The sequence below is a fragment of the Pleurodeles waltl genome, chromosome 4_1, assembly GCF_031143425.1.
Source record: "Pleurodeles waltl isolate 20211129_DDA chromosome 4_1, aPleWal1.hap1.20221129, whole genome shotgun sequence".
In the NCBI taxonomy this organism is placed as follows: domain Eukaryota; kingdom Metazoa; phylum Chordata; class Amphibia; order Caudata; family Salamandridae; genus Pleurodeles; species Pleurodeles waltl.
Window position 1 is genome coordinate 826,020,969 of NC_090442.1, and position 25,523 is coordinate 826,046,491.

At 45.0% G+C, this 25,523-nt stretch overlaps 1 protein-coding gene across 1 annotated transcript in view; it reads right to left on the reverse strand.

Moving 5' to 3' along the window:
* Nucleotides 1-25,523, reverse strand: part of TRHDE (thyrotropin releasing hormone degrading enzyme) — a 2,205,852-nt gene that overhangs the window by 849,383 nt on the left and 1,330,946 nt on the right. Inside the window, exon 8 of the mRNA XM_069229561.1 lies at nucleotides 15,440-15,505. Coding sequence (XP_069085662.1) covers nucleotides 15,440-15,505 — 66 coding nt within the window. The remainder of the gene's footprint in view (nucleotides 1-15,439; nucleotides 15,506-25,523) is intronic.

Here is a 25,523-nt window from a genome sequence, read left to right on the forward strand (position 1 = left end):
CAGGTTAACCGCCACAGAAAGTCTGGAAGTGTGCAACCTCATAATCTGGACAGCAGGCTGAGGCCTGCTGCTGAATTGGAGATGCTCACTGCCGGCCGTGGCAGTGCAACTGCACCGGCGGGCCAGGCGGGGTTGTGGAAGCTTGGCATCTGCTAAGCCTCACAACTTTTAATGTGGCGGTCCTTACCACCGGCTCTGTGGCAGAAGGACAGCCACAGCGAGGCTGGCGGTCTTATGTCCGCCTGCCTCATAATGAAGGCCTAAGTGTGATATCCTTTTAAAGGTTCAAGCATGAACACCCTACGGACAAATATAGGTGCTATGTATCCCACTGAGGATGATACTTCCCTAACACTATGGACTTCTCCGTATAGAGGTGAGGAGGGCACCTTAGGCATACAAGAGAAAACTATTCAGGAGATCAGTCAAATAAGTACATGAGTTGATACATTGGTGGTAACATTCTATGCAGTTTCTACATATATAACAGGAGTGATTGTTTAAGACAGCAGAGTGTGGGAGACTGAGTCCATCTACACCATTAGTAACTGTTGGCCTAACTCCTGGCTTGCTCACAGTGTCGCATCCAAACCCCAACCTACCGGGGTACAAGGTGATTATAGTAATCTGAACATGACACTCCCCAGGGAAGTCATGGAAACAGATCTTACCCCTTTCATGTTGCTACTCATGCATGTCAAGAGGAGACACTAAAGATGCAATAAGTTTTCAATACATTTATAGAAACAATTGCAATCTGGCATATAAAGAGTGATCTGCGATAGGCAGATGAAATAAAGTGTTGTGTAGCCATTTTAGATATAGCTTCATACACATCATTTTTGCGAACTAGGCCTGCCGCTGTGCACTTTCACCTTGACATGTTTTATTCAACTTTGTTTATTATTTTAACAGTAGTCACATTTTGCGGTCTCATTTTATTTCTCTCTATTTAGCTGTTCTTTGCCTAGGTCAGCACTGCATTCTTAAACAAGACATTTCTTTCACTCTGTGCTTCTCTCAAGGCTGCAGTAAGATAGGTTGCTGGAAAACGTGGTAACGCTTTGTCTCTAGTGTTCATAGAAACATACACACTCTTACGTAGGGATCCTTTCTTGGAACATCAGCTTTTTTATTATATAAACACTACTATGACCCATGTACGTTAGAGGGAGATTCCAGTCATATGACCACGACTGTATGCTGATTGCTGAGTGCCTCGCTACAGCTGCTTATGTAGACTAAAGGCCACTTGCTCAGGTATGAGGGATGATGTCTATGCTGTGCTCTAACATAGCCTAGGTAGGAATTATTTCAATGATTTTAGTGACAGTTTTTTTATGCTTTACTCTCCTCATCACTATTTTAATCCTGTCTTGCTTCATCGTCCTAGTTATTGAAGTGTATGCTTTTTTTTATCTAAGATGCAGTTGCTTCATTAAAACCTTATTGAAATATATACTGCCTCTGATTGTCCTTGTATATGTGAGGCTAATGTAACTGAGAGAAACAGATCCGATCTCAGTGACCACGATTTCCCTGAGCAGCCAATTGTGTCATGCGCTCAGCTGACCAATCATCCCTGCTCTTGGGTGAAGATGAGCCACTGCTAGTTAGCTGGAGCAAAACCTGGATTAGGCCGACAGGTGTCACCTGTAGTGGGTTCAGACTCAGTCCCCCACAGTGCAAGTGATTCTGCCACCTGAATCCAGTAGTCTTATTAGAATAATGAGAGCCTATGTGACAAAAGCAAGGTAATCAGCATTACAAACATAGTGAAAAAGATAAACAATCCAACAATGGTGTATGCAGTTCTAGATGTTCTAGGAGTGCCTACCTAACACTATGGCCCTCATTATAACACGGGTGGTAAATCCCGCTTACCGCCACACTGACGGCTGCCACCTTACAGCCACACTGACGGGCGCCACCTTACTGCTGCGGTGGCGGATATCCCATCACCATATTATGACACACACCCACCAATCCAACAGAATTCAACCACATACACAAATCCGGCAGACCAAAGGTCTGTGATAAAGTGGCGGTCCCAAACCGATACCGCTACGCCAACAAAACAACACCCATCACATTATGACCCACAAATCACCACGGCGGACATTCAACAGCGGTAAACCATTGACTATACATACCGCCGCGCTCTGAATGGACACCCACAGACAAAACAACACTCCATTGGCCAATACGAAAAATACACACCTGACAACCATACACACACCACACTCACTCACCCACAGCACTATAAAACACCCACCCACATTACACACAACTTTTTACAAACAACAATTACTGCCAGGAGACTGAGAAGAAGAGCACAGAGACAACTAGACACACACACCACATACACCCGTCACGCACTCCACATAACACACCCCACAACATTACTCAACATACCCTCACCAACACATATCACAAAACACCCATGGCATCACAAAGACAACCCCGTTTCACTGAGGAGTAGTTAAGGGTCATGGTGAAGGAAATTGTCAAGGTAGAGCCACAGTTCTTTGGAGCACAGGTACAGCAGATATCTATAGCAAGGAATATGGAGCTATGGCAGAGAATCGTGGACAGGGTCAACGTTGTGGGACAGCACCAAAGAACAAGGAATGACATCAGGAGTTGAATGACCTATGGAGGAAGGCACGTTCCATAGCAGCAAGACACCAGCTTGCCATACAGAGGACTGGCGGTGGACCCCCACCTCCTCCACCAGAGCTCATAGCATGGGAGGAACAGGTACTGGCAATACTGTATCCTGAGGGACTCACTGGAGTAGCCAGAGGATTGGACACTGGTAAGTCAACATTTAACACTTATCACCCCACATACCTGCATGCCATCACACCCCCTCAACCTCACTCTCATCACTCCACAACATCCCACACACTGCACCTACACATATGACTAACCACAATGCCCAGCCCTGCATGCCATACCAATGCATGGACAGCCCTTCCAGCACTCCAAGGACATCCAGTACCAAAGCATGTACAGCATGGGGAAACTAATATACCCACAATACATCAATATACACTAGCATAATATGGCAGGGCAACACCAACCATACAAGGGAAGCTACGGAAGTACAAATGTCATACACTTGAAGCATAATAAATCATCATTTACATCCACACAGGTACCCCAGCTAATGTCAGTGGAGAGGAGGCGCCACCACTATCCAGTCCCCCAACAGAAGAGGCCCCCAGTGATAACAGTAACTCTGGACTTCTGGATCTAGAGGGCCAACCTGGCCCATCAGGGACCACTGGACAGCCGGTCACCCAAGCCCACTCACAGATCACCACAGGCCTCCCCCTTCAGTATCCTATACCACAGCACCCACCCAGCGTACCCACACCTCTCTCTCCAAGACACATCAATTAGCAGTGTGCCCACCTGTACAGGGACCCCAGGCCACACCTCACCCACAAGACAATCAGGGGCCTGGGTTCAGTCGCAGTGGGCACGCCATGCAGGGGACAGGGGCACAGGCAAACAGGGACACTGGGAGGACCGCTGTGTGCCAAGAGGAGGACAGAAGCAGGGACCCAACTCCCCAGGAGGCACTCTCCGAGATCATGGGAGCCTATCAACATTCCCAGGACACGATGGGCTAGATCCTTGACAATGTAAAGGAGAACAGGTGGCTGCAGCAGGGAGAGTATCAAGGGATCAGGGAGCACTTGCAGGCCATTAACATCACCCTGATCTCCATTGCATGGGTGCTGGCAGACATGGCCAACATCATGAGGGAGGCAGTGTCACACCAGCGGGCCCCTACCACTAGCCAGTCAACTGAACAGCCCTCCACTTCCACTGCTGCTAGTGGCCATGAGGCCCTGCCACAGGACCCACAGGCCACCAGCATCCCCCCCTGCAGAAGGTGAACCCGGGATTGTTTCCTGCAACCCAGACAGAATCAAGAGACACTTGTCAAGACCACCGCCAGAAAATGAGACTCTCCTGATTGTCCCCCTTGAACTGCCATTGCTCCCCTTCCTATGTCCCCTTGGACACTGCACCTGTGTTACAAACAGACTGGAACAATACCCTGGACTTTCCTCCATCATTACCCCACTCGATTGCACTTTCCCCTCAATTTATTAGCACTACAATAAGCACCCTTGGATAAAACTCAACTACTAGTAGTTCATGTATTGAAAATTTGTATTGATTGAAACAGCTACATCCATTGCAAAAGAACTGTACATAGTGAGAGCATAGAATCAATGACCTGTTGCTGGCTGTTGTGATCGCATCATGATATTGTTGTCATATCACTAACATCTGTAAAATGATAATCCATAGGTGACAGTAAGTAGAGGAAACAAGTGGGTATTGCCAGCATGCCAATGCCACACAGAATACAGCAATAGTCATAGAAATGTGAAGTTGCACTGTCTCACCTGTGTGTCATTGGAAGTACTGACAGATCACTGATGTTCTGTTGTCCACATCGTCATCCTCTGCCTCCTCATCCTCGCTGTCCTCAGGGTCCATTGCTGCCACAGGGGCATCTCCAGTCTCCTCCTCCTGCAGAAAAGGTACATGGTGTCTGAGGGCCAGGTTGTGCCCTGGCATTCCTCACAGGGGTCCACAGCCACAATAGGTTTGGGTAGGCAGAGTCACCTGCAAGTACTGAGGGACAACATTTAGCCACACACTATCCTATTTAGCTAACAGCAGAGACATACACCAACATACACTGGGTGGGGACGAAGGCTCACCTATAAGCCACACCCTATGCCTCTGTAGTTGGGACATCACATTTGGGATGCTGCTATTCCTCAGGACAAAGGCATCATGCACCGACCCCGAATATTTAGCATTGACGTGGGAGATGTACTGGTATGCCAGGCACACCATGTGCACATTCATGGAGTGGAAACTCTTATGGTTCCTGTACACCTATTCTTTTTGCTGGAGGGGGACAAACGCAATATGTGTACCCTCAATTGCCCCAATTAGATATATGTCCCATTACATAAAATTCTGCCTTCACAGTGGCCAAATCTTCCACGTGGGAGAAATAAATGTAGCTGCACATGTGTTTTACCAGGGGAGATATCACTCTTGCCAGCACGACTGAGAACATTGGCTGTGACATTCCTGCTGCCAAGCCCACTATCACTTAGAAAGAACCTGTTGCCAGGAAATGGAGAACTTACAGAATGGAGCACTGACAGAACCTGCAGAAGAGGGGGGATCCCAGTGGGATGACGGATAGCCGAGACCAGATCAGGCTTCAACTGGACCCACAGCTCTGTGATTGTGGTCCTGTCCAGTCCATAGGTGAGTATAATGTGCCTGTCCTCCAGTGTAGCTAAGTCCACCAGGGGTCTTTACACAGGGGTATGTCTCCATCTCCTATTTATCCACAGCGGTAGGAATCTAAGGGACACAAGAGTGAGTAGGCTTTCACAATATGAACAACAAAACCATAACAGCAGTCCACATCATGCAATCATGTTTTGGGACGGTGTAATTTAAAAGTATGTGCCTATTTATCCTGTGACGCAGAAATTATTGATAGGCCTGTTCACCCCCCCTGAAATGGTGACCACCTGTCCTGTGTGGAGGGAGAGGTGGAAGTGAGGTAATTTTGCGGATGCTGTGCACCGTGCTGGTAGGCATCGTGAACCGCCCAGCAATTCCTCATTGGATTACATTGGGCCCTATGGGGTACAGTGGCCAAGGGGGATCTACGCCAGCGGTGACAGTGTACACTGCCACGGACGTGACTGCCATTTTCTATCTCAATCCTCACTTGTTTCCTGACCTTCTACAGGAGAAGACTTACACCGCATTTGCTGCTGTGACCTGTGCCTGGAACCTACCATGGCCCGTGTGACTGCGGAAAGTGCCCCAGCCTTCACTTCGGGGGAGTTGGAGCGACTGGTGGATGGGGTCCTATCCGAGTACGGATTGCTATATGGGCCTCCAGACCAACAGGTGAGTACACTGTGGGCATGCCAATGCATGTGGTATGGATGCATGGAGATGTGTGTGAAGGCATTGTGTAAGGGTAGGTTGGGGGTGGGGGATTGTCCGTTGGCAGTGTACATATTGTGAGCTTGCCTATGTGTGTTGCAATGGGGATGGGATCAGGTATAGTGGGCCATGTGTGTGACAGGCTGGACTGTTTGTTTAATGGAGTTCTCCTCTATGTATTACCTCTGCAGGTCAGTGCCCATCAAAAGAAGGGATTATGGCATGCCATCGCCAAAGACGTGCGGACCCTGGGGGTCTATGGAAAGAGGAGCACCCACTGTCGGAAACGGTGGGAGGACCTGAGACGCTGGGCATGGAAGACCGCGGAGGCCCAGCTGGGGATGACCTCCCAATGAGGAAGGGGTGCCTGTTGGACCCTCAACCCCCTAATGGCCAGCATACTGGTGGTGGCATACTTGAGCTGGATGGGCGCTTGAGGAAATCACAGCAGCCACTAGCGGGTGAGTACATTGGGTATCATTACAACTTATGGCTGGTGGGGTGGTATCCGGGTGGTGGTTGTGTGTTAGTGGCTGCCCCTAAGGCCAGGCCAGACATAACAGCATAGGACCTCAGCAGTGTAATGGTTGCATGGCAAATACAGGTAACCTAGCTTGTTAGTATTCACTTCTAGCCAGGGCTGTGTGGGTACCAGGTGTGCTGCAATTGGCGGTGTGTGCTCCTCCTCATGCCTTGGTGACTATCCATTTCACTGGTAGTGCATTGCATAGTGCGTAGGCCTGTTCCCTGTGTGTGGGTGCAGTCATTGACCCAGTGTATCTCTTGTCTCTCTCCCACCTTTCTTGTTTTATCATCCTGTCCTTGTGTGCATTGGCATCATCTGGCAGAGGAGCAGAGGCACCGGTGACAGAGGGAGCTGCATCCCACAGGACCTTGGAGGCAGAGTCCACAGACGCCGATGGAACAAGTGGGACAGAGGGCGAGGGGAGCACCATGGTGGAGACTGGAGGGGACAACACATACCTCCTCCAATGGGAGCTCCCTGGTGGTGGTGGAAACTTCTGTGACCACCTCAGCTGCAGGTACAGCTGCCACCCCGGTACTAGCACCGCCCTCCCAGTAGCCCCTCAGCAAGTTGCCCATGCCCACTCACCCAGAAGGGTGGGCATCTCCTTCGTCCCAGGCACCTCAGGCCCTGCCTCAGTGAGCCATGCTGCCCTGAGTGAGGAGGATATTGACCTCCTGAGATCCATCTCTGTAAGGGCAGTCAACCATTGTGAATGCCATCCAGGGGCTGGCATCCCAGATGCAGCAATGCAATGCATTCCTGGAGGGCGTTCATGGTGGTGTGGCAGCCCAACAGAGATCGATTCAGGCTCTGGCCTCCTCTCTGATAGCAGTCATTGTCCCTGTTTCTACCCTCCTCCCTCCAACTTCCACTTCTCAGTCCCATTCTCACATGTCACACAGACAGACGAGCATGCACACAAGGCAACACCCAAGAGTGGCACAGGCAAACACAAGCACCACACTTCATCCCACAGGCACTCACACAAACAACATACCGTTGCAGACATGACAACATCTACAGCCTCCAGTGTCTCCCCCTCCTCCTCTCCTCCACCTCTCTCCCAGTTACGTCCACACCTGCAAGCACTACATCTACTTCCACTATCAGCATCACCACACCAAATAGAACACACATCAAACTGGCAGACACCTCCACAACATCCATGCACGCGTCCCCTGTGTCCTCTCCCACCGTGTTTCTCCCCCCCCAAAGGACACAAACGCAAGCACTCAGACACACAACAGCCATCCACCCCACATCAGCATACAGCTCATGTTGGCCCCTCCAGAACCAGTGGGCAAGTCACCCACTCGAGAGACTGTGACCTTGCACTCCCCAGGACAAATCAATGGGCATGTTGCCCACTCCAGAACCAGTGGGCAAGTCACCCACTCCAGAGACTGTGGCCTTGCACACCCCAGCACAAAGCAATGGTCATGTTGTCCCCTCCAGAACCAGTGGGAAAGACACCCACTCCAGAGACTGTGGCCGTGCACTCCCCAGGCCAAAGCAATGGGCATGTTGCTCCGTCCATAACCAGAGGGAAAGACACCCACTCCTGTGACTGTGGCATTGCACTCCCCAGGACAAAGCAATGGGCATGTTGCCCCCTCCAGAACCAGTGGGCAAGTCACCCACTCCAGAGACAGTGGCCTTACACTCCCCAGGACAAAGCAATGGGCATGTTGCCCCCTCCAGAACCAGTGGGCTTGTTCCCACATCTGGCTGAGGTGCCCCCCCTCCACCTGAGGTGCCTGCCTATTTGCAAACTGATGCCTCTGCGGTGTACTCCGGATGCGGTCAGGACTCGAGTTGGGCCTTAGACTGTGCCCTGTGGCCATGTGGGCCCTTTGAATATTGAATGGGCAGTGTCCCTTTGTGTACATGTGTACATATCTGTTTCATTGACAAATCGAATTATTAATTTTGGTGTAGATCTGATTACAATCACTTTCATCAGTTCCTGTTGTCCTTGCATTATTCTGCCATTTTTCAGGGACAAATTGTTTTTCGTGTGCAGCTCGTTGTGTGTATGGTGTGTTGTGTGTGTTGGGTGTGTTTTGTGTGTGTGTGTCATTCTTGTTTTCCTCTCACCCCCCTTGTGTGTTAGGCGGCTGTACTCACCATAGTCATCTTCGTTGGCATTGGTGTTCCAGGTTCCAATGGTGAGTCCTTTCACTTCTGAGCTCGGTTTCCGCCAGGCTTTTGTTGGTGTTGGTACCTCCCTAGAAAAGGTGGAGGTTTCCTGCGTCTTAATATGGTGGGCGGTACTTTGTCTCCTGCCTGACTATTGCCGTCTACCACTGTGGTGGCTGTTGTTGACGCCCCGGCGGTTGGTGTGGTACATTGGCTGTTTAAGGGAGTTATCACCGCCATGGCCTGTTGGCGTTATTACCGCCACTTTATCACCCACCTCTAGGCTCAAGAGGCTGGTAGATCAGCACCAGCCAAGCTGCATGTCCCTCAGCATGCTTTCCAGGATGGCCATGGTCAGAATGCCCTCTGCCCTCTCTGGGTCTGTGCACCATTTATATATTAAACCATACTGTGTTGGAAGTATAGTTCTGATGCAACACTGTGTTTAATTAGAAGCTGTCTCCTGAACGTTCAACATAAACTAGCACATCATGTCCAGTGTTCTTTGGCCTTGGATGGAAAGTACTGATTACATGTCATGCAAAATTAAACAAACAGCTTTGTCCTCATATTCCTAGAATAAAAGCAAACTGATAAAAATGTGTAAACATCATCACTAAAAGCAGCCTTTCTAAAATGAAAAAATATGAACTGTAAAACGAAGCTAAAACAGGGGTAACCAATAGGGTTTTAAAAGTCCTCACAATAAACCATGTGTTTATATCATTCCCCACCACAAGGTTAGGCACAATTCCTTTGGGAAGGCAGGGGTTTGTGTGATCCCATTACAGACCTCATCACTTTCACTGCCACCATCATTTCTGGGCCTTACACCCATTCTGGCCTTCTTTTCCTAAAAGACCAGTTTCTTTGCAAGATCTGACTTCCTGTCTTCTAGGGCTATGTGAGTGAGCTAGGCCTCCAATTCCTTGTGTCAGAGGGACTTCTATACTGGTGCTAGCTGAGCTTCCCCCACTTTCAGCCCAGAGGATAATCTCAACAGAGTATTTTGAGACAAATTGTTCTACTCTTCACCACTCTCTGGAGTGGGCCCTATCTTCTATCTCCTCTGGGGTTTCTTCTATGTCAGAGGTCATCTGGGCCAAGCAAGCTTTTCCCAGGCCATGAGGGCATGTTCATAGTCCTCCTTTCTTAGCACTCAGGCCTTATTTCAAGTTCCTGTCCTTGCACTTGGGTTTTAGTTAGGCAGGCAGGCTGACCAGATCCAACTCCGTGCTCCCTCCAAACTTTTAGAAGGTGCAATACTTGGAGTAAAATAATTTAGAAAAATCGAAATGATCCAATTAGAAACTAAGCCCATTTAAAAATCAGAAACAATTTTTGCCCTCTGTCACTCCCCCCCTTCCCTGTCACAGCACCCTCTCCAGTCACAGCCCACCTCCTGGTATCTCTCAAAAGTTGATACTGCTTGGGAAGATGTGGGCCCTCACCTCCCTGCTCTTCATTAGTACTTCTGGCCTTCCAAGGTAATGAATTACCCCCTCAGGTTTCATGTTTTTACTCAATAAGCTCACTACACCTTTATTTCAACTACTTTCCTGCAACTGGGTTATATCACACCTCTCTTCATGCCAATTCTTGGCCTTATCTTAAAATCAGTTTTCTAAAAGTTAGAGAGACATTTTTTCAGAACTAGAATAACTACCATTAAAAAGAAGCCGGAAATAACATTAACCCACACAAATTGACAGTGAACAGCTATGACCGTCATTGTATGGTTGAAGTTTGTTTTGGGTCTTTTTTTTTTGTTTGTTTTTGTTTACAAGCAGTTGTGCTTTCCCCATGCTATGTAAAAACACATTTAAAAAAAAGCCAGTGAAGCCTGGATGGCTTTGATGCAGGACTTGTTCACTTCCTGGACATGATAACACCTTTGCATGGAGCCATGGCTTTTGATGGGGCAACCCTACAGTTTGAATGTCACTGCATGACAACCATCCGAGAAGTAGCCTGGATCTCTGCTGTGATACGAACATGCTTTCAAATTCTGTAAAACTGGGCTGAGCCTGAATAAAACGAGGAGAAGCTCACTGTTGCTTGGGAACAAGGCACCTACAAAGTATGTCCCTAGAAAATAAAATTAATAAAAGTTAACAGTTTGATGACCACAAATGAACGGTTAAAATATAATATACATTTTGAAAATTGTTTTCACTTAGAAGCTTAGCATCCATCACCTTCTTATTAGGGTATTCATTTCAGACAGAAAGCAATGTCGGACAGGCCAATAGGGCAATATGACTGTGCCAGTAACTCTGGACAGACATGTGAGTGCGAGGGCTGTTTTTAGGGTAGAGCGCGCAAGTGCTCTAGCCTGCTGTAATCCCTCTGTGGGTTTTTAACAACATCCATCGCACGTCCATCAGTTTCGTTGTTTAATGGGCTTGCCTTTCAAAATTTGCTTGATTTCATTATTGAAAGGCATGCATACGTCATGCCTTTTCCAGAGTTTAGCCCTCCTCGAGCGCACCGACCAACTACTGAAAACATACGAGGTTTCATGTTTTCCGCATGGCTTCTGGACTACTTTCTCTTTTTATTTCCTATGCAGCGCAATCTCGCTGGTCAGTAGTCAAGCGCTTTACATGACATCAACCCTGTTACATGGAGAACTACATAACTGTTGATAGGATTGACTGAGAGAAAACCTCTGTTTTCTTTTCTGTTTCTCCTTTGCACTTCACGCTCATGCAGTGTGTCTTTAAATTGGCTCGCTTTTCTGAAACTGGTTAACTTTTCATTTTCAGTTTATATGGCAAGAAAAGTTCGGTTAGGACTATACAACGCTATTTGCAAGACCCATTGCATTTCAATTGCCTGTTTGGATGGTTATGGGTCTGTTTTATGATCTAGTAGTCTGGTTTTTACTGTTGATTTCCCTGAAAATGCCAGAAATATTGTCTGTAGCATGCACAAATGCATTTCTTGTCCTATACCTTGCAAAACACGTGTATAGTGTGTCTCTACATTTTTTTTATATGCCCAGGCCTATTTTCTGAACCCACTCATGCACAAAAAAATTCTTCTCAACAACTTGGAGGCACAATTTAAGCTTGCTACTGCTGCCTATTAAAAAATATACCTTTCATTTGAGTTGCAAGTAAAGAAAAAATGTACTGATTAAAATTAACTTTGGCCAGCAGGTTAAAAACGGTGTTTCTAGTTCTGTGACTTTTCGCATTTAAAAAATCCTTTGTTCCTCATTGGAGAAAATGGAGTGAGGCATTTATGCAGCTTTGACCACAGTGCCCGAAAAAAGTGTGCCATGGGCCCCTGCGCCACAAAAAATCTCTTCTTTGCTCCTAGGTCTATGGTCAATCACCACTATAATTTGTAGGCTTTGGCCTCCTCAAGCCCCCAGCGCCGGTGCCCCAGCATCTGCTTCACTATTGATAGAGCCTCCGAACGTTCCCAGGAGTTCTCCTTAGCGCCGAATTTCAAAGAGGAAAGGAAGAGGCACACAACAGGAGTTAAGAAAAGATTGTGCTTATCAACGGTTCCAGGATAACCAGGGTTTTAAATAACTGCAAGAATTGGAGCAGTCTTCCAATTACTCCATTTAATCAGGTTAATTCTGTTTTCTAGCATCTTCACTTGCTTCTTAGGCAGGGTGTTCTGAACATTGAGTGCTTAAGTACACATTACCTTGGGAGTTACTCATCAGGCCTGTGTTGAAGGCATAAGGGAAGTAGGCTGCATGCGTGACTTATGATCATACTGAGCCTCCTTAACTGCGCATCAAAAACATCTCCCGCATAGATGTGTGTTTAGCTTAAGTTGAGAGAATTTAAAATTCGGTATCTACTGCTGTCTCACACTTTTCAAAACTCATTTGCGGGAAAAGTACTAGCCATGTGAATGAATAAAAGCCAGGAAGCTGGATATCTGAGACAGAAACCTTGGTACATCATCACACATAAAAACATGTATACCACAGAAGAAACAGTAACAGAAGCCATAAAGACATCCAATAAGTGGCTAGAGTCAGCATGAACCATATTAACAAATAATGTGTTAAACACACTCAAAAGTTAATAAGAGTTGACATGCACCAAAACCAAACAGTCTGCTAGGTCACTTCAAGCAATTATTCCATTTTACACAGATACCTGGGCCCGAGTTAAACTGGACCAAGGAAACAAGACCACAAAAACTAATCACCACAATTAAGGGCATAAAACAAGACTGTGCCCACCCCCCCGGCTGCGTTTTAACTTATACATTGCTCACTGATGGACCATGATGAAAAGGAGAAAGTTGTTGCCCCCCCAAAAAAGGAGATACAAGTTCTGGATTCTACAAAATGCAGAAAAATTTGCAAATTTAGATCACACAAAAATCAGGTGTACACAATTCTCTCTAGACGAGCTGCACAAATAGAACGTGAGAAACAAATGTGGGGCTAGTAAAACAAAAGTGATGATATTAGAGAAACTAAAGGGGAAGCCCAAAAAAGTGTGGAAATTAGGCCCTGCGGAGATCAATTATACCATGACTTATAACTAACTGAGAATATGGCTAACTGACACAACTAAACCACATCTCCAAATGGGATTATTGGGAAAAAAAAGCTCACAACCTAACCATTTGCATTATGCCAACTAAACGCAAAGCTACATAGGGAAATCTACATAGGCCATCTGGTAAAGCTATTTTAAGGGTGATAAAGGCCAAACTGATACCACCTATCTCTTACGGCCAGCAAGCTTAACCACTGAAATGGCATAATTATTAGATAACATACAATACATTGCATTTAGGCGAGTACTTTCAGATACTACAGTACAAACAGCAAGCATTGATACGCCTGGAATTCGGATTACAAAAACAAGACCTACCTTCCAAGGGCCAATTTCTTTGGTATTACTGTTAGAATATACATGCTAAGGAGGGGTCATTAAATATGGTATTGCAAGAGCGTTTTAAAAGCTCAGATAACGATTGGACAAGATACTTGAACAAAGCTAGCATGGATATAGGGCTGAGGTTAGACTCTCCTAGAAAAAGCAGCCTCTCCTACAACCTCGCCTATATATCTCTAAAAGAAATAATGAAACAGCGCGTCATTATAAGCTCTGGAACAACTGACAAAGAATTCTAATATGTACATAGGCCCTCATTCTGACCCTGGCGGTCCTAAACCGCCAGGGCCACGGGCAACGGAAGCACCGCCAACAGGCTGGCGGTGCTTCAGTGTCCATTCTGACCGCGGCGGTAAATCCGCGGTCAGAAAAGGGGATCCGGCGGTTTCCCGCCGGATTTCCCCTGGGCCAGAGAATCCTCCATGGCGGTGCTGCTTGCAGCGCCACCATGGGGATTCCGACCCCCTTCCCGCCATCCTGTTCCTGGCGGTAAAACCCGCCAGGAACAGGATGGTGGGAACGGGTGTCGTGGGGCCCCTGGGGGCCCCTGCACTGCCCATGCCACTGGCATGGGCAGTGCAGGGGCCCCCTAACAGGGCCCCACAAAGATTTTCACTGTCTGCTATGCAGACAGTGAAAATCGCGACGGGTGCAACTGCACCCGTCGCACCCCTGCAACTCCGCCGGCTCCATTCGGAGCCGTCTTCCTCGTTGCAGGGGCTTTCCCGCTGGGCCGGCTGGCGATCTTCTGGCGATCGCCCGCTGGCCCAGCGGGAAAGTCAAAATGAACCCCGCGGTCTATTGACCGCGGTGCGGTCTTTCGGCGGTTTCCGCCCGGCGGGCGGTGCCCGCCGCCCGCCGGGCTCAGATTGAGCCCCATAATCTTTATATAGCTATTTTACCATCCTATAAAGCCCCTCGTCTGCAGAATTATCTGAAAGACGCTCTGAGCCAGAACCGCAGGAGAAATATAGGGGGTTATTACAACTTTGGAGGAGGTGTTAATCCGTCCCAAAAGTGACAGTAAAGTGACGGATATACCACCAGCAGTATTACGAGTCCATTATATCCTATGGAACTCATAATACGGCTGGTGGTATATCCGTCACTTTACCGTCACTTTTGGGACGGATTAACACCTCCTCCAAAGTTGTAATAACCCCCATAATGTTTGCCAGGTTTCTAATATTATCAATTGATAAACTGCGACTAAACTGGAGGAATAGAGGAATGATCCCAAACTGCGAACATTGCACATACAATAAAGAATCGTTTACACATTTACTATTGTGCTGCCCGGAATTTGGGTTTTCCCGTGCACTGTTTCAAAACCTATTATTTTACTGCATGGAACACACATTTGCAAGAAGGAATTATCATTGTGTTTTAGCAATATAAAGGGTTCTGGCTCGATACAGATATTTTTAAAACATAATGTTGAAAGCGTTTTAAAGCCTGGAACCAATCAAGGTAGCCATGAGAATTCTACCACCTTAAAGTTTTTTCACTGAATGGTCAAGACAGTAAAAAGGTTCTGGACTTAACACCAAAATTCGTGTCCAGACTGGTATTAACATTAACAAAACATGAACTGCAAAAGCAAAGTTGTAAACCTTGAATCAAGCATATGTGTTCTCCTTGATTTCAACTAAGAGTTTTTTTGCTGTAATGATTTTAATTAATTATATACAATACAATATTTATTTAGTATTAATTCATTTATTCACTTCTCAACCTCAAAAAGAACGCATTGCCCTGAACACCTCCTGAAATCCAGTGTGCATTCTTCTAGTACAGATCTACAGTTCCATAAGGATTGTGCACACAGGAGCATAATTTACCTTTACGCAAAATGTTCTAACAGTAACTTTACCTGAGAGAGAGTATTCCACAGATCATTTCTTGCTGCATTACCAAATTTGTGCTTCGTTAAATATTCCTAAAAGCAATAAAAAACACACTTTATGTAGGAAATCTGGTGGAACAGTAGTGGAACATGGCAGTAGTGGATAAATAGGTGAAAACAGCGACAGTTTTTTTGCTTCATATTTTTGCTAACTTTATCAGAGTCTTCATGCAATTTTTGAATCTAGGGATTCACAGAAATACGTCACTGGCCTAAAATACACAACTGATGGCGCGATAAGACTAATGGTAGCACATGACATGGGATATTCTTTTTCAGTTATATATCACACACAGAGGGCTTCTTGAACTCATTGCGTGAGTGTAAATATTGAAATGCGGGTGCTCAGTACCCCAGAGTGCCTGTTGCTGCTGTTCTAGAATTCTTCCATTAAATGCATTGCACTATGGCTCAGAAGTGAGGTACTCTCCCTTTCAGATTAAAGACGAACAGGTACCTAGTACCTGAGAGTACCTGCCCATTTGAAGCACTGCTTGAACTAATATGGGTATTTATGATCCACACACAGGGTTGGGTGAAAGTATTATGGTCAGTTGCACAATAGGCAGAATCGAGGTTTCGTTAAGTCACCTGTGGGAAGGAACTGGGCTTTAAAACATTCTAGTTTGCTCAAATGGTGAACCTGAGAAACAAGTGAATTTCGCACCTTTCACGTGGTATGAGACGTTCATGTCGTTTTCCCTTACAAATGGAGGTACAGGGAGAACCACATGAACTGCCAGTGCACCACGCAATTAGTTTGGCTCTCCGAGGACACTGCTTAACTTGGAGGAACCACACAAACTGGACAGTTTCCAGTTTGTGGGCCTAGAAGAAAATTTTGCAGTATTTCATCACAACTCACTTCTGTATAGCATAAGATAAACATTTTCACCCAACCACTTCCACAAAGCTTAAACCAGATGCTTATCTGAGTAGGAGTCCACTGAAACCTGTGCATGCTCCTCATTATTACACAATAATAAAAAATGACAACATGGGACATCCATAACAGAAAAGAGATAGGCAGTGACAATTATCTTTCCATAACGTTTTAACACAGTCTTCTGAAAAACATTTCTTAATGAATAAGAGGCAAAGTGTTACATTAACAGTGAAGGCAAACACCTATTTGTTTCATTTTTTCAACTATGGCTCTGTTCCCAAGATCCTAAAGTTAGGTCAAACAAGGCAAATGTGCAGGAGATAATTAAGGTGTTTCGAGGTTTCTGATAAGTTTGTAAAGGGAGACAAATACATCATAAAGAGAGGCGCATAAATGGATATTGATTCAAGAGCACATGTCTGTCGTATCCCCGTCATCCTATTCAAGTGTATGATAAAGAAACAAGAAAAGTCTAGACTAGCCTCCCCAGAGATCTGTTCAACCAATACCGATTTTAGCAAGACAAATACTTAAAAATCACAATGGCACTTTCAAAAGAAACAACCGATGTAGAATTGACTGACAGGAACAAAACATGATTCTGCAGAGCATTGGTGGCATTTTGTATCTCCAGAGATCCTGCGCTCGTTAAACTCGGTGTAGCAAACCTGTGATTTGCATAACACATTGCAGCTAAATGGCCATCAAAACATCATTCTACTCTCTCTTGGGAACCACAGCCCCAATGCACAACTAAGTAAAAAAAATCAGGATGTGGCTGCACTTGCTAATGATAATTCCGAAAACCAAAGAACATGCCAGACATATATATTAACCCATGTGCATGGCTTAGAAGCAGGGCACACCAATGCAACCACATCTGGAACACAGCGCGTACAGCTGATGCCATATGAAAAAAGGTCAGACACATGAATTGGAATGCTAATAAACTTCAAATTAACACAAACATCAGCATGGAAGCAAAACGGCGCCGTTATCTTGAAAAGCAGCACAGGCAATTTACTTGCCAATCAAGAAGCTAGAAAACAGAATTTACAGCACCCATCGCCATCCCACACAACATTTAAAAAAGCGGCACGTATAATCGTTTGAAAAAAGTACAGAACATAAAAAGTGCAAAGCAACTGGTGGAAATCTGTTGTACAAATATTTGGCTGCTGAAGAAGTGTGCACCGGAAGTGCTACTACAGGAATAAAAGTTACATTAAACATACTTTCTGGAAATGTTGAGATTAAGTAACCTTATTTACATTGAAACGTGGGCATATTTCGGATGAGCATGTAGTACAGAAAAACAATAGAAAAAACAGCCGTTATAAAGCTAGAACTTTACTATGCTGCTGACCATAGTCATGTCCGGGAGATACATCGTTTAACACGAACTAGAGGCAGTCATGAGGCCACCAAAGATGCACGAGAAGCACATTATAAATTCTATGTGGATTCCTTTGAAAACCTAGGGAGAAGTGACAAGACTCAACCCAACTTTAGAGAAATAGTCTCAACAATGTGCAATGAAGTACACAGAGCAAGTCACATGCTGCAGATATCCAATGACTAAATTAGTCCCCTGTTACAAAGAGTGGTTAGAGCACGTGCTTGTCTTTCCATGGCCCTATGTCATTTTTCCCATTCCCCAATGTTATGTTACAACCTTGACATTTAAAATGCTTCTGTCTTGTTCTTCTGTCCTGCCTACACTAAGCCCAGAAATAAATGGATTCGCCACTGTCTAATCAATTAGGCATTAAGAGGCACTACGAAGCCTTAAGGGTGCTGAATGGAGACACATCCACTTACAATGTTGCCACATTAAGCAAATATCTACTTGCAGTAGGGTTGCTGAGGAAAGAAAGAGACTAAACATTTTAAGGTGAAATGAGCTACTCCACTGATTATAATCCCATATTATAACACTTCTTTCTTCCCTCGTTAGGCCAGCGAAAATAATTATACAATTGCCTAATTATGCACAAATGTAGTTGCCAGTATAGGTGTTGATGCGGAGGCACCCTAGCTATATTTTAGACACAAGAGACTAGATAGAGGATTTCACACTCCAGATCGATGAACTGAACCAAATCTGTTTTAGAGAAAATGTCATTCGAAATACGTCATAAACATCACATATAACACATGATATCAATTCAACTCCAATAACAGCACCAGTTTATTAAGTAGTTAATGATTTATTTCCCTATATTAACAACGCTAAAGTCACAAAAATAATTCTCAAACACAAATGATACATATAGAGAAACAATAGAGGCTGATTTGAATGCTGGATATATCTAATTTAATCCATGCAAAAAGGCAAATTATCTCAATGGTTATTACACAAAACCTTAGCAACAGAATCTAAGCAAGAGAAATTGAAAACATTTGATAATCAATAAGACGCAAGTATCAATGTTTATTCATGAGCATGTGAGTAACACCTCACTAACCACTAATTAGCATCAACATGTTGGGCTTCATGGAAAACTCTTAGTATCACAAATTTAGAAAACATCTAAACTTTTGCGCAATCAAAATTAAGCAGCAGTAATAAACATTTGCAGCTGGTATCTGAAAAAACAAAAGACAAATAACAATTTACAGCTCATACGTTTACCAAATCACTACGGTAGTCTGCAACAACGTCTACTTTGTCAATGGGACAGCAACATCAGGCACCAATATCAGGACAGGAAAAGATATAAGGGTAGGGGTAATGTTTTAGAATTTGGACTATAAAATACACTAATTCATCTAAGCATAAGTTCAGTATTGAACAGACATGAACTAATAAAGTACCTGAATGTCAATAGACTATATGGAAAACATGAAGTGTCAAAGTGACAAATCATACAGAACAGAATCTCTAGAGCTCAGGATACATGAGAATCCCAAAGAAGAATAACCACAATCATTGGTGACTGATCATTAAATTAAACTTCTTAAATGAAAATGATTGGATAAAGTATGAGGTGAGAAAGTTATGACCAATCAGAACATTAACAGATACCAACATTTTACAATTTATTTACTCTAAGCTCTTCTATTTGCTGTTATTCCACTGATGAAATCTAAACTAATACATTTGTATCCTGTATTTCCTCTTCTCCAGTTTCATCTGTGGATCCATTGTTTTCACTTCACCGGAATACAAAGTCACAGGAAAACCATTACAAAATATGTTAATACACCATTCTCTTTTCCCTCGAGGAAAGACATACAAATTAGAAACATAACTATAAACAATGAAGTCAGTTAGACTACGGAACACACTAGAAACATTTTATACCACTTACACTGCACAGTGACCTTGTATCTGCTTCTACTTTAGTCCAGCAGAGGCCACTAAATACACTAATTCTGACATTTATTTCAGCTAAGAAACACACTCTTTTGTAAAAACAGAATAATGTCATCATCTTAAGTTAGCATGAAGAACAAAATTTAGGCCTTACATATGGTGGTGGCCATATAGTTAGTCACAATCTCGTAAACACATTATTATCAAATTAATTCACACATTAATCTGTAAGTATAATTACGTAAAGACTAAACAAATGATCAAGAAAATCTCAGCTCTCACATAGGTGTACATCTTGTTAGCTCGCATCTGATTTTTAGTACTTTAAATAACTGCTATTACATATGAACTATATCACTTACACTAGCATTCATCAATCTATTTGGATAGCGGCCACAGCTTACCCGTGAACTTGTAGCGTGTCTAACTTTATTTGGTCTTTTATAATTTAATTTATAAGGGGGCACGTTAAAGGTTCAATGGAACTTTTTACTACGCTTGGAGTGATTACTAGAAGCTCCACATGTAAACATAATTTCTTTCACCATAGTCAATAAACAAACATTTCATCTGGAGTCAATAACTCTTCACTAACCATGACCTATTTGGTCAAGAATAACCACACCTTTATGGAAAAGCTAGAAAGTTTATTTCCCTATATTAACAATGCTAATCTCACGTAACCTAATCTCAAAATCAAATGAAAAACATACATGACTAATACTGGTTCACCAAATCTTCTAAAGAATCTTAATTTAACTAAAGCATTAACAATTAAGCACTCAAGAGTCACAGTGTAAATTAATAGCAAGAATAACTGCGTAATAGAAATGACATACATCTAGATTCAATAGGTGAGCAGCTTCAAATCTTTGCTAATAGCAAGTTGTTAACATTGCCAGGGCTCCCTAACTGACCTTCTGATTAGAATAGCATGTTTGGGCTTCATGCAAAACAATTTAGATAAAGTTAATTTGGAAAACATCTAACTATGGCTCTATCAAAATAGTGGTTGGTACCTAGAAACAAAGAACATAACTTACAACAAGGACAATAGCATTTTGTTATACCTCTCCTCAATATTGATCAGCAAGCTGCGATTCTCTTCGTCAGCTGGACATGTGTTCGGTCAGTCTCAGCAACGGGCAGTGAAAGGGGATAGTTCAGAGACAGGGACTCTAAGTTATCTGAACCATTTAAGCACAACATCTAAGGGATCAGCATTCAACATTAGAAATGAAAGCAATAAGTCAAAGATAGAAATAAAGCCATCAGGAAATTATTCAGCTCCTCAGACAGAACCACTACGGGGAAAATCAGAATAGAGTGAGCCTCTCTTCCCTCTGTGCAGTCGGGCTAAGTCAGAATGTCCTAAAGAATCTTCCCACCTTGTCATTGGTCAGAAAAACGTACATTTACAGTTAGTCCAATAGAAACAAAAACTCAACTCTAAGATAAACTAAACTGTTTTTCACATGTCGATGATTGGCTCCTCTTCTCCTGTTCCCATCGTCAGACTCGTCAGGTAACTTTCTTGTTGCAATTCGTACTCTAGTCAGTTTCCGGTATCACACAGTATTGCCTCTGCATTGGAAGGAAGCAGACGTTGAGGTGCATGCTGCAGGAACCACGGGAGAAGGGAGACAGATCTGCTTCGTCGAACAGTGTGCATATTCTGTGAGAGTTTACTTGAGAGGGAAAGAAGAAAATGTTGCACTGTTTCTTTGGGCTGACTGCAAACGTGCCATATTTCCTACTCCTCTGCCGCGTGCCATAGTGACTGTAGCCGTGGAGACTGTTACTTGCCAACGGGAGCAACGCGCAGGAGAGCAGCGGTGGCCCAGGCCCCGAGTGGAGGCGGCTCCTGCCCAGCAGTGGGGCCCAGCGTGGCACAGCCAGATGCTTAGCTGCTACATTAGCGCCTAGTTGCCTTATCAGTGCTTAGCGCTTTGTACATTATAGTGAATCTCACCTGCCGTGCTTAGAAGCAGTGTAAGCATTATACAAGCTACTCAGCATTCAACAAGTGGTGTCTGGCGCTTATTAACATTGTTTACCTGTGCAGTTTGTGGACTTGAATCGCTACTAATCACACCGGTGTAGTTGTGTCTGCTGTGGAAGACTGGGAATGTGCTTTCAGGCACCTGTGCGAACAGAGATGGAGGAGGTGTTTCTGAGAGGGGAAAGCCGTTCGGTATCACGACGGAGTCTCCTACGTTCATTGTGAGGTTCCGCTGCCTGTGCTGTCTCTGACACCAGTCACCCGGAAGTGAAACAGTTCTTCACAGAGGGCAAAGCGGGAGCTTTGAGTTAACAAAGGAGCCCAGTGTTCAAGGATTGCAAAAAGACCTAGGAAAACCTTCAGACTGATCTTACGGAACGTGGACGTAGCAGACTGCTGGTCACCGTATACTGATGTGTTGGAAACATACTTTAATATGATCGAGACAGAGTGACGCACTGAGTGAGACGGAGCGAGCGAGACGGAGCTGACGCGCTAACAAGGGCGCGCTGTAGTCGCAGACGAGGGCATCTGCTGCAGTTGCGGCCATTGCTGTTGCCGTGTAGGCTACTGAGAGAGGCAGGGTGAGTGCAGCTGTGATAGTCACAGCAGCGGAGTGAGTGTACCAGGGCCACACGGAAGCGGGCCAGCCAGGTCTGGGTGCAGCTTGTGGGCCCTGTGTGCCCCGCTTACCCACCGCACCTCCCAACTGCACCTCGCTCCTCACTTACCTCCTCACTTACGAAACCTACGAACATTCAGCCCTTGGACCCTTCGCCCACTGCTGTACGTCGTCGCGTGTACAACTTCACCTACTATTACCTAAGCAGAAGGTTTAGTGCTCAGGGCCTACCAGGGCCCACCATTCTCTACAGGTCGCAGTGAGCCCAGCAGTTTTTGTAAACTGCTGCAGAGAGAGTGCACTGGGGTTACACGGAGGCGGCCCGCTAGGTTGGGTGCGGCTTGTGAATTCCCCGGGTGCCCTGCTCACCTGCCGCTGTAAGCCATTGTAATCCTGCAATCCTAAACATCAGGAAAAAGCAAATTGCGCTTCTCTTTCACCAATCCGGGCCAAGAGATAGCCACCATGAGATTGGGGCGACTCAGGATTCTAGCAGAGGGCAAAGTCAAACCTTTAAAACCCCAAAGGAGGGCGCAAAGGAAAGGAAAGTGCTCAGCGAAGCACTCAGCGCCAAGTCCGCAAAGTAGCCGACAGGATCAGCTGGTAGTGCCCCTCACTCCTTTTCAGCTCTACTTCAAACAAACAGGACTCACTAACAAGGCGGACTTTTTGAAAGATCCAGCGGCGGCTTTCTTCTCAAATCCCGACACCGACGTGGGCCTTCCAACCCCACTGATTCCACAACCTCTGATCACGGGGCAGCTGGGGCCTGAGCTGTTAACAAACACGACACAACAATTAGGGGTAGCCCTCCCCTGTCAGGAAACATCAAAGGACCAAGCTCCTGAAGAGCTTAGTGATCCCCTGCTCCAAGGGCAACAAAGCAACTTCAGTTACTTAAGTAGCCCAATAGCGCACAAAAATTCGCAAGCAGGTAGAATCGTGACTATGGCTCAGGTACATGCCCAGGAGCGGGAAACTTCTCCAGGTGCTCATCTACAGGTTTTAACGGGCAACCCAAGTAACTCCGAGCTTCCAATCTCTACGGGTAATGCGACAGAGGTACATAATGACACTGGATATGTGAAAACCCACCAACAATCGACCCCAATCCTGCGGTCAAATTTCAACACCCAGGGGAACAATGAGAGACTGGACATTGGTTCCGAAGTAATTACAGGGTTGGAAGATTCCTGGTTACAGTCGCTCTCTATAACAAATAACAAAGACCTGGGAGAAGCGCTGGACTTAAAAACTTTTGATCTAGTGAATCCTAAGGACCAGCAGTCCAGCTATCCCCTGGTGGTAGGAAGCATTAAAAACAGTATTACTACGCACCAACAAGAAAGAACTTTTAACTTGATTACTGAAATTTCGAGCGGGATGTCCAAAATACTATCACTTGAGGAATTAATGGTAAAAAGCAACTTGACTGCTTCACCTTCCAATAATATCCCTCAGAGTCCATTAACAGGGAAATTCTATTCAAAAATCCCACTCACACAGGCCACCCTACTTGTGAAATGGGAGATCTAACGTGACTACACACCTCATTGCTGAATGCTCTACATACTTCAACAGCGGTTCTTAACATGCAATCAGATAAATTAGACTTGCAAATGGATCTAATGAAGGTAATGGCCACATGCATAGCTGGCATCAATCACAAACTGGACTCGCTGGCCATTCGTCCAACTGAACAAAATTGCAACCACCAGCACTTTCCTTGTAATTGTGGCCCAATATTAGATAAACTGTGTACGTTACCACAAATCTTAGTAGAGATTCTGCAGGAAGTTAAAGCAAGGAAAACCAATAAGGCCATCTCCAGGAACCAAGATACATCTCAAAAGACACCAGTCTTTGGGGTAAGCAGCCCAGCAAAACATTCCGTGCATTAACCCAGTGGTCACAGACGGATCAGATAGATCTTCACAGTCGGAACAAACAGCATCTACCAATTTGGAGAGTATAAATGAACAGCCAGCTCCAGCACTGAAACCCCTAACAAAGAGACAAAAAATGCGAGCAAGAAAGGCAAGGAAACAAACACGTGCCAAAGCTATTAATGACAATCTATATCCCATATTTTCAACGCTTCGGCAACCGCAAAATCGAGCTTTAGGAACCGCAAGCAGCATGCAAATCTCAAATAGCCTCAAAGCCATAAGGGAGGGGGTAGTCACCAGTCCATTACAACAATTCACTGGAGAACATCTACCTGCTGACTCGCCAATGTTGCTCAAATATAACATGCCACACCCAACATCCCAAGACAAATTGAACGGGCACGCATTGGCCACGAGGTTGGCAGCTCCTTGTCAGGGAAACCTAAGGGCAGGAAATTGCATCTACAAGGATAAATCAGAGATCCCTTTAGATGCCCAATTACCAGTGAAGTTTCCACCAGAACCACCCTCCTATGCAGCTGTCGCACAAGCCACTTCCTCACTATCTACAATAACCCTTCCGGACAAGACCCAGGGCATCTTGTCGAGTCTCAAAACATCTTCCAGGCAAAGATCGTCCGCCCAGGTCAATGCGGGGCAGGTTATAGTAATCCCTGCAGGCACAAAGAACAATAAATTCACTCCTTTAGCAGACGACTCACAGTCCAGACTCAATCCTCGCACCACAGAAACACACCTGTCACCGACCCTAAATCTCAAATATCCTTCTAGGGAGGTCGCAACTACTCATCATGATGGACGAATAAAGACAAAAGTAACGATTCAAAATACTCAAATAGCCGCAACAGTCCTTGAAAACAAAGGCTTTTTAAGCAAACAATCATGCACGCTCAAAAGGGCCCCAAGTAGATACATGTCGGAGGATGGTCAACGGAATAGGCCTATGCCACACAGAATTATAGAGCATTCCCAATCTAGTCATGTTATTGAAAATGATAGGGAATCAAGGCAGGTCATTCTAACCCCAGATTATGACTCACGCTTCGAACAAGATAGCCTGAACAGGGGCAACATTCTGAGGCTTTTGGCAGAGCTTCCTTCAACTAAGAAAATGATGTCCCCAGATTTAATATCACTGAAATTCCTCTCCAACAGCACTCAGAATGACCGGGAACAAACTCTGACTATGTGGAGAACAAGCGAAATCGCTGCTTTAATTATGGCAGTTAAGCAACAGTTTGAAAACTGGGGTATACGGCTATCACAACCAACCAACCCACGTTATCCTTTTCCCCTATTGTTAAATCTGAAA